General features: G+C 42.3%; 1 protein-coding gene across 1 annotated transcript in view; it reads left to right on the top strand.

The window, feature by feature from the left end:
* Positions 1-903: 903 nt before the first annotated feature.
* F8 (coagulation factor VIII) overlaps positions 904-10,781 on the top strand; it is a 67,699-nt gene continuing 57,821 nt past the window's right edge. Inside the window, exon 1 of the mRNA XM_060270573.1 lies at positions 904-1,978. Coding sequence (XP_060126556.1) covers positions 1,845-1,978 — 134 coding nt within the window. The 5' untranslated portion in view covers positions 904-1,844. The remainder of the gene's footprint in view (positions 1,979-10,781) is intronic.

Here is a 10,781-nt window from a genome sequence, read left to right as displayed (position 1 = left end):
TTAGGTGTACAGTGTGGATAAAGTTCAAAGTGAAGGGGATGACATTCACTGCAATTAGTAATGGCTTTTAAAAACACAAATAGGTTTTGAATGCAAGTGAGGTGGGGATCTGGACTGGGACCCTGAGGAGATTAGGAAGCTTTAACCCTGCTGAGCTTTTGAACTGGATCAACAGTATAATAATCCCATAAGTCAGGGTAAGACTAGACGAATAAAAAAAGTTCTTGAGATGGTGACAGAAGCTTCATATGGATGTGACTGCCCATGCCACTGCTGTAGTGGAGAACCTGTGGGCCTCCAGATGTTGTTGGATTCCAGCTCCCAACAGCCCCAGCCAGCAAAAGTCAATGGTCAGAGATTATGGGAGTTGTAGTCCAGTAGCATATGGGATGCCACAGGTTCCCCACCCCTGCACTAGGGGGAAAGAGTTCCAATTGTTTTAAAGGTAAGGCCTCCCCCAACCCCAGCCCTAATTATGCTACTGAGATGTAGAAAACGTGTGTGTGAAGAAACCAGGAGTGGTTTTTTGTGCGACACTGAGCTCAGTTATTATGCTGAAAATGAATACCAGGCCTGAGCATTTGCACCATGTTCCTTGGTTCTAAGAGAAGGTTGCCCACTCTTTTATCTTTTGCACCTGGCTATGGCTTTCAAAGAGGTTCAGTGTGGACTTTGTTACCACTTGGGTGTCTTTTGTGACGCAGATGAACAAACAACATATGAAGCCACTTATCCCAGAGAAGCATGACTTACTTGGCAACACCTATGACTGGTGACTTCATTTGACTCATTGGTCCAAATCAGGCTACCTTCAATCAAGCCAGTTTAACAAGGTAATGTTCCTCCTTTTTCTTTTATAATGTTATGTCCCCCGCTTTGCTTGGTACTATCCTCAGTTTTCAAGGAAACCATTTTGGTGGCTGTTCTTGATTGTTCTTCTTTTATATGTTTCATGTTATTGTATTATGATCTGCACGTGATGTTGTCCTTTTAAAGTTTTTATAATTAAAGTTAAAGAGAGAGGTTCGGTAACATACTTGCAAGTTGCAGCAGTCAGCCAGATTGTTCAATGGAGGACACAATAAATTTCATAGACAGACAGACTCTGGCAATGGCAGATCAGGTTCCTTTGAGAGAGTGTCTTCACCCCCAATCATACTTGACCATTAGCCAGGCTGCCACAGCTTGCCCCTCAAACTGGGTCATGTGGAACTTTCAGAACACATTGACTTTGAGAAATGTTCTTATGATTTTGTTTGTTTCTAAAAGGAATAAGATAAAATTGTGGGGGACAGACCTGTCCATGGCTATTAGCTAGCACATACTAAATGGAACTACTGTCTGTCATAATAGTATGCTTCTGGATATCAGATGCAAGGAGAAAAAACAAGAAGGATGGCTGGTTCATCCTTGCAGACTTACAGGGGCCGGCTGCTGTTGGAGAAAGATGCATTAGATGAGACTTGGCCTTGTCTAGCAGAGCCAATTCTTAACCTAATCCTGGATCTGGTGTCCCTACAGCGAATAAGAGGTTAAACTTTGCTCAACCTTTTTTCCCCCTTTGGCTTTTCCCCTCTCCATCCTGTTGCTCTCCACCCAGTGTTGCTCACTCACACATCCCAGCACACTGAAAGTCTGTGTGCGTGATTCCCTATCCGGTAGCATATTGAAAACTTGTTAGAGCTTCGCCCAAACCTGTAGTTGCTGCGTGGCCTGCCTTCACTTCCCTCATTGAGGATGGCGCTTGCTAAATAGGCCAGGCAACCATCACCTACCTCCTCCTAGATTTCTCTTTGAATCGGAGCTGCCTTTGCCTCTGGAGTCTCTTCGACACACACTGGACCATGCAGAGGCTGCCCTTGTGCAGCGGCATCATCATCCTGTGGTGCCTCTTTGAGCAGAGCATTGGCATCACCAGAAGATATTACATCGGAGCAGTGGAGACAGACTGGGACTATGTGCCTGGCAGCCAGAAGGGGTAAAGATAGTCCATTTGTCATCCGTAGTTGCTTCCCTGTTTCTGTATGTTTATATGTTGTGGTGATGTTGGCTGTGTATGCACCATACCTTCAAAGCACATTCAACACCCACCCACCCACCCTCCACACACACACACACACACACACACACACACACACACACACACACACACACACAAGAATCCTGGGAACTGACCTTTCCCAGAACTACAATTCCCAGTGCCCTTAAACTACAGTTCCCAGGATTCTGTACATGCTTTGAATGTATTTTAAAGGCATGGTGCTTATCTAGCGATTGCAAAGGGATTTTAGACTCTGGGCTTAGTGACCTTACTGTGCAGTGCAGAGCTTTCCACATTTTGTGTGTTGGTGACACACTTTTTAGACATGCGTCATTTTGTGACACAATAATTCAGTTTTACTAGCAAACCGGAGGTTAAACTAACCCCTTTCCATCCCTGGGAGGAGCACTGGGAGCATTTGCGTGACACCATTACACACTGCAGCTGACACACAAGCATGTCGCGACACACAGTTTGGAAAGTTCTGGTGTAGGTGCTCTTTAGATGGCAATGTCTTTCTCCTTCATTTCAAAATGTGAGAAGCCATCCCTGCTGCATGGAGGCTGTATGTGCTTTTGTTCATTCAGCTGCATGGGACCCTGGACCTCTGCCCCAGAGCTCAGCTCGGATGGCACCAGCCGGGTAGATGTGCAGGGTCTCTGTCTGTATCTAAGTTTGCCAGCTCAGATTTCCTATGATTTTGCTAGTAGCATTTTGCTGGCCTGACAAGTGTAGCCTCATTCTGGCAGGTAGTCCCTGGCATCACTCATTAAAACAGTCAAGCGGAACCTGTGGCCTTCCAGGTGTTGCTGGATTCCAGTTCCCACCATTGCAGTCTGTCAGGTATTGATTTTTAGCCTTGGGTTGCCATATTTCTTAAGTGGCTTGGCCTGAACCTTTAAGAGCAGCTTAACACACATAATGTTAGCAGGTGGAGTTCTCCCCCCATTATTTTCCCCTATGCAATGAAAGGTTGCATGCAATGTCTGTTTGTCAGGCTGCTGTTCAAAGTACAGGAGTGGTGCCAGCAATTTTTTTGGCAATCCTGTAGTAGTCTGTGAATCCTGTAAGGTAGTTCAAGCAGTACCTTTGAGGACTAATGGTATATGCAAGACTGGCTGGGGGGCGGAAATGGGAGAGAGCATGGGGGGGTGGTTTCTAGCTCTCACAGGTGTGGAGATAAGCAGGGAAGCGTGAGAGCAACATTGGGCAAAGCTGGGGGAGAAAAAAAGTAGACACTCTGGTGCTCACAGTTAGCAGTAGAAGAAATGACAGAAAAGAAGCAAACATATACAAATTTGATTGTTGTTGTTGTTGTTTAGTCATTTAGTCGTGTCCGACTCTTCGTGACCCCATGGACCATAGCACGCCAGACACTCCTGTCTTGCACTGCCTCCCGCAGTTTGGTCAAACTCATGTTCGTAGCTTCGAGAACACTGTCCAACCATCTCGTCCTCTGTCGTCCCCTTCTCCTAGTGCCCTCAATCTTTCCCAACATCAGGGTCTTTTCCAGGGAGTATTCTCTTCTCATGAGGTGGCCAAAGTATTGGAGCCTCAGCTTCACGATCTGTCCTTCCAGTGAGCACTCAGGGCTGATTTCCTTAAGAATGGATAGGTTTGATCTTCTTGCAGTCCATGGGACTCTCAAGAGTCTCCTCCAGCACCATAATTCAAAAGCATCAATTCTCCGGCGATCAGCCTTCTTTATGGTCCAGCTCTCACTTCCATGCATCACTACTGGGTAAACCATAGTTTTAACTATACGGACCTTTGTAGGCAAGGTGATGTCTCTGCTTTTTAAGATGCTGTCTAGGTATGTCATTGCTTTTCTCCCAAGAAGCAGGTGTCTTTTAATTTCGTGACTGCTTCCATTTCTTCCCCTTCTATTTGCCAGGAGGTGATGGGACCAGTGGCCATGATCTTGGTTTTTTTGATGTTGAGCTTCAGACCATATTTTGCGCTCTCATCTTTCACCCTCATTAAAAGGTTCTTTAATTCCTCCTCACTTTCTGCCATCAAGGTTGTGTCATCTGCATACCTGAGGTTGTTGATACTTCTTCCGGCAATCTTAATTCTGGCTTGGGATTCATCTAGTCCAGCCTTTCGCATGATGAATTCTGCATATAAGTTAAATAAGCAGGGAGACAATATACAACCTTGTCGTACTCCTTTCCCAATTTTGAACCAATCAGTTGTTCCATATCCAGTTCTAACTGTAGCTTCTTGTCCCACATAGAGATTTCTCAGGAGACAGATGAGGTGATCAGGCACTCCCATTTCTTTAAGAACTTGCCATAGTTTGCTGTGGTCGACACAGTCAAAGGCTTTTGCATAGTCAATGAATATAGACGTTTTTCTGGAACTCTCTAGCTTTCTCCATAATCCAGTGCATGTTTGCTATTTGGTCTCTGGTTCCTCTGCCCCTTCGAAATCCAGCTTGCACTTCTGGGAGTTCTCGGTCCACATACTGCCTAAGCCTGCCTTGTGGAATTTTAAGCATAACCTTGCTAGCGTGTGAAATGAGCGCAATTGTGCGGTAGTTGGAGCATTCTTTGGCACTGCCCTTCTTTGGAATTGGGATGTAGACTGATCTTCTCCAATCCTCTGGCCATTGCTGAGTTTTCCAAACTTGCTGGCATATTGGGTGTAGCACCTTAACAGCATCATCTTTTAAAATTAGATTATATTTGCATAATTTATGGGATTATCGTCCGATTAAAGAAATGCATCCTACACATGTCTACTCAGAAGAGTTCAGTGGAACTACTCAGTGTCTTCAGTGGGACTTTCTTGCAGGTAAGCGAGTGAGTATAACTTCACTTACCTAGAAATAGGCCTCATGTGCAGCCAGGCGTGCCAACTTGAATAAAATATTTTTTTGGGGGGGGGGAGGTAAGCCCCACCCCACATCATCAACCACATGATGTGGTACACAAGCACCATTTGAATGGCAATGCTCATCAACTTTGGAGGGACCCAGCTGCCTCAAATACTTTATTTGGGGGGATGAAGCCTGAAGACCCCTTGGCCCCCTAGGAGTTGGATCCTGTGTGCATGGTACAGTAGCTCCTTGTCCTTATGAGAAGAGGGAGCGGAATAAACTGCTTTGTCATTGAGCTTGAAAGTTCCAGCTCTTACTTCCTAGGCAAGGAGGGCCAGGCTGTGATTGGAAACTTCAATACAATGGCAGGGTCTGTTTATTTTGGCATCTCAAGAGAAACTTTACAGACCAAATGTGCCTAATGACTCTGAGTGTTCCAGGCAAAGAATTTGTTGTGTTATCTCTCTGCTGTAGCTAAGAGTCCCCACCCAAAAATCTAGGGCTGACCCCGGGAAGCAGAAAAACTCCCATTAACGGCTTTGGGATTTTTTTCCTCCCTTGATCCAAGCATCTCTTTGGTGTTTGATTCTGAGACCTCTCATCACCTTCCCTTCTGCTTTGCCTTTTGTGTTTGGGGTGCTGATGGCAGCACAGCTGAACCAAGATCATTTGTAGATTTTAAAGTATGGCAGTTTCCCCTGAAGGGGTGGATTCTCAGTTTGGTTAGAGCTGCTTTGGTGACAGCAGAATGGTTTGTATCATGCAAAATTAGACTTTATATCCACAGTTCCACCTGCTTGTTTTCCTAGTTGCTCCTAAATTCCGGATTTCATTGGCTAACCTGAGTCACCCCAAAGGAATATGATCAGGGAGCTTTCTGGTCTGCCAAATCCATTCTCCACAGGTCAACACTTCTTGTCCTCTAATGGATGCTCAGTATGAGCCTCCAAACATTGCAGATAACACTGGTGATAAGACAGTAATAACAGGGTTTCATTATCTGTTTCCCTTATAGTGCGACTCTTTTTTTCCTTACATAAACATGTCAGCTCTGTGGGAAAGCATATGCCAATAATGATCCGTTTCCATCAACAGAGAAACTTTAAAAATTTAAAAAAGTAATTGGACAAAGTTACTTGCATAGATGTTGTCTTTGGCTTCAAAGACAACAAGCACAGCAGCAACCAGTAAGGAAGGAGGGAAAGTCTGATTAAGTTTGCATCTAAGGGTGAATACTGTATGCTTAATTCACACTTTCTAAAACAATATGCATTTTTTTGAATAAAATTATGTACTGTTGGTACAGTGTTGCCTTGGTTCTCAAACTTAATCTGTTCTGGAAGTCCATTCCAAAACCAAAGCGTTCCAAAACCAACCCACGCTTTCCCATAGAAAGTACAGTGGTACCTTGACTTACGAATGACTCGACTTACGAATGTTTCTACTTATGAATGGAGCTCCGTCCGCCATATTGGATGCTGTTTAGATAGGATTTTTTCTACTTATGAATTTTTAGATAGGGTTGCTTTGACTTACAAATTTTTTCTCCCAATGCATTCCTATGGGATTCGACTTACAATTTTTTTCGACTTACAAATGTGCGTTCGGAACACATTAAATTCGTAAGTAGAGGTACCACTGTAATGCAAAATGGATTAATCTGTTCCAGACTTTTAAAAACAGCAATTTAACATGGATTTTACTATCTAATGAGACCATTGAGCCATAAAATGAAAGCAATAATCAATGTACTATATACTATAAAATAAATAAGACAGTATTGTAGATGACAATTTTTTTAAAAAAAAATTCTTACCTGCATTGATGATAGTCATTGTTTAGATTGGGGGGGGGGGCTTTTATCTATTTCTGCAGTCACATAATCAGTGGCTGAACTGGGTTTCACACAGTCACAAAAACAAATTAACCGAAAAAGCCCCAAGAACAAAAATGCAAAATAAAAAAACAAAAACAACCGCACCAAACTTAATCCATTCCGGAAGTCCGTTTGTCTTCCGAAATGTTTGAAAACCAAGGTGCAACTTCTTATTGGTGGAGGCACCCCGGAAACAATAGCCAACAGTTGCATCAGACGTTAAGCTTCTGAAAAATGTTCGAAAACTGGAACACTTTTCAGCATTTGGGAATCAAGGTATTTGAGAACCAAGGTACCACTGCAACTCCTGAGAAGCTATTTAAAATGCACAAAAATATCCAAAATACTTGTTGGAAATGTAAAGAACATGAAGGGACATTTTTACCATGCTTAGTGGACATGTAAAAAAGAAGATGAAAAATGGATACAAATATATATTGATATGGAGAATTTTGAAGGTGAACTTTCAGCTGAAACCAGAATTCTTCTTGCTGGGATATACTTATAGGATATACAGTTAGAAAAAGACTATGAAATTTTGTTCCAATATATTATTACTGCAGCAGCAATACTTTCATAAGCACGAAGATAGAAAAACTCACTGTTGCCAACAATGGAGGAATGGTTATTAAAATTATTAGACTTAGCTGAGATAGTGGAATTGATGTGTTTAATCAGAGAACAGTCATTGTTAACATTTACAAAAGATTGAAAAGCTCTCTTAGACATTTTGTGTGAAAAAGAAAAAGAAATAATGACATTTGGCTTTGAAAGCTGAAGATAATGTTGGTTTATACGGTAGAAAGTAGTTGTGCTGTGTGCTATATTGGAGTGGATGACTTGAAAAGTGTTTTAAATAGCTGACAGATGAAGAATAAGAAGTTCTTTAGTTTCTTCTTTCTCTCTTAATTCTTTCTTTCTTTCTTTCTTTCTTTCTTTCTTTCTTTCTTTCTATCTCTCTCTCTCTCCTCCCTTCTTTTTCTCTGGGTTTAATTTTAGTTGGGATAAAAATGATATTTGTATCTCTTTATAAAATCTTATATTTATTTAAACAAAAACAAAACAATATGCAATCCAAACAGATTTTGAAATGCAATTTCCTTACCTAGTAATGTGCACACAAACACATATGAGGGTAAAGTATGCATATATATTAGTAGGAAATGACATGCAAAAATGTATTAGGAATTTTTTTTTTTACAGAAAAGTATATATTAGGCAAAATTGCATACAATACTGTGTGCTTGGAGAAATCCACACTAAAATGAAATATACTGGGTATGCTCATGAGGCTTAAAAAAAATCAAACTGATGTGGAAATGTGGAGCACTGAATTTAAGATTGGAAAAATAAAAAGCCCTCTTAACTACTGGCTAATTATGGCTTTTTTGAGAAGAAAACTCTGGTACCTGGAGACTTAGGGAAGTTAAATAGGAAAAAATAATGTATTTTACAGAACGATGTTGGTAAAAAGATGTGTCAGGAGATAGAATACTTTCAGAAAACAGTAAACTATAAATATGGTAAATTCACTTGATGTTACAGGTTCCTAAAGAAGGTGGTAAATGCACAGTTTATTTTCAGTTACTTCACTTCAGTTCATTAAACTTAATTGCATAGTTGTTACAGCTTAATACTTTGGTTCTTAAACAAGGTGGTACTTTCTGCCAGTTTCCCAGCCTTCTATTAACAAGGTTCTCCTACCGTAGTAGTATTACAGAGCCAGGGGATCACCACATTCCTCCAACTAGTTTGGGATTATTTTCTTTCCAGAAGATCACTTAGAATCATAGAATCGTAGAGTTGGAAGAGACCACAAGGGCCATCCAGTCCAACCCCCTGCCGACCAGGAAACACCATCAAAGCATTCTTGACATATGCCTGTCAAGCCTCTGCTTAAAGACCTCCAAAGAAGGAGACTCCACCACATTCATTGGTAGCAAATTCCACTGCCGAACAGCTCTTACTGTCAGGAAGTTCTTCCTAATGTTTAGGTGGAATCTTCTTTCTTGTAGTTTGAATCCATTGCTCCGTGTCCTCTTCTCTGGAGCAGCAGAAAACAACCTTTCTCCCTCCTCTATATGACATCCTTTTATATATTTGAACATGGCTATCCTATCACCCCTTAACCTTCTCTTCTCCAGGCTAAACATACCCAGCTCCCTAAGCCGTTCCTCATAAGGCATCATTTCCAGGCCTTTGACCATTTTCATTGCCCTCTTCTGGACATGTTTCAGCTTGTCAGTATCCTTCTTGAACTGTGGTACCCAGAACTGGACACAGTACTCCAGGTGAGGTCTGACCAGAGCAGAATACAGTGGTACTATTACTTCCCTTGATCTAGATGTTATACTCCTATTGATGCAGCCCAGAATTGCATTGGCTTTTTTAGCTGCTGCATCACACTGCTGACTCATGTCAAGTTTGTGGTCTACCAAGACTCCTAGATCCTTTTCACATGTACTGCTCTCAAGCCAGGTGTCACCCATCCTGTATTTGTGCCTTTCATTTTTTTTGCCCAAGTGTAGTACTTAAATTTCTCCTTGTTAAAATTCATCTTGTTTGCTTTGGCCCAGTTGTCTAATCTGTTAAGGTCATTTTGAAGTGTGATCCTGTCCTCTGGGGTATTAGCCACCCCTCCCAGTTTGGTGTCATCTGCAAACTTGCTCAGGATGCCCTCAAGCCCATCATCCAAGTCATTGATAAAGATGTTGAATAAGATTGGGCCCAAGACAGAACCCTGTGGCACCCCACTAGTCACTACTCTCCAGGATGAGAAGGAGCCATTGATGAGCACCCTTTGGGTTCAGTGAGTCAGTTACAAATCCACTGAATGGTAGCATTGTCTAGCCTGCATTTTACCAGCTTCTTTACAAGAATATCATGGGGCACCTTGTCAAAGGCCTTGCTGAAATCAAGATAGGCTACATCCACAGCGTTCCCTTCATCTACCAGGCTTGTAATTCTGTCAAAAAATGAGATCAGATTAGTCTGACATGACTTATTTTTCAGAAACCCATGCTGACTTTTAGTGATCACAGCGTTCCTTTCTAGGTGCTCACAGACCGTTTGCTTAATGATCTGCTCTAGAATCTTTCCTGGTATTGATGCCAGGCTGACTGGGCGGTAATTGTTTGGATCCTCTCTTTTCCCCTTTTTGAAAATAGGGACAACATTTGCCCTCCTCCAGTCTGCTGGAACTTCGCCTGTTCTCCAGGAATTTTCAAAGATTATTGCCAGTGGTTCTGAAACCACCTCTGCCAGTTCTTTTAATACTCTTGGATGTAGTTCATCTGGCCCTGGAGACTTGAATACATCTAAACTAGCCAAGTATTCTTGTACTACCTCCTTACTTATTCTGGGCTGTGTTTCCCCTGCTGAATGATTGGCTCCATATTCTTCAGGTCGGGCATTGTTTTCTTTTTTGGAGAAGACTGAGGCAAAGAAGGCGTTGAGGAGTTCTGCCCTTTCTCTATCCCCTGTTCGCATTTCACCATCTTCTGCTCTAAGTGACCCCACTGTTTCCTTGTTCTTCCTTTTGCTACGGACATACCCATAAAAGCCCTTTTTGTTGCTTTTAACCTCTCTAGCAAGCCTGAGTTCATTCCCTTCTGGCTGAAGTGAGACCCAAGTACGGTTTTCTTTTGTCTGTATACTTTTACAAAGACAGTTACAGGTAGGTAGCCGTGTTGGTCTGAGCCGAAGCAAAATAAAAAAATTCCTTCAGTAGCACCTTAAAGACCAACTAAGTTTTTATTTTGGTATGAGCTTTCGTGTGCATGCACACTTCTTCAGATACACTGAAATAGAAGAGCCAGACCCTTATGTATATTTATAGGGTGGTGGGGGTGGGTGGGAATGGGTGATGGGCTGATAGGAGTGGTAAACCTGTTGATGGCTGTTAACGACTGCTGATGACTGCAATAGGTCCTGCGGGGGGGGGGGGGAAGCAAGGGCTGAGGCGCTAAAGAAAGCTTGATCATGCATAATGAGATAAGAATCCTATGTCTTTGTTCATCCCAGGTGGCTCCATGGTTTTAAGC

Source organism: Zootoca vivipara, chromosome Z, assembly GCF_963506605.1.
Source record: "Zootoca vivipara chromosome Z, rZooViv1.1, whole genome shotgun sequence".
In the NCBI taxonomy this organism is placed as follows: domain Eukaryota; kingdom Metazoa; phylum Chordata; class Lepidosauria; order Squamata; family Lacertidae; genus Zootoca; species Zootoca vivipara.
Note: the sequence above shows the minus strand (reverse complement) of the source record. Positions and strands in the feature narration are given on the sequence as shown.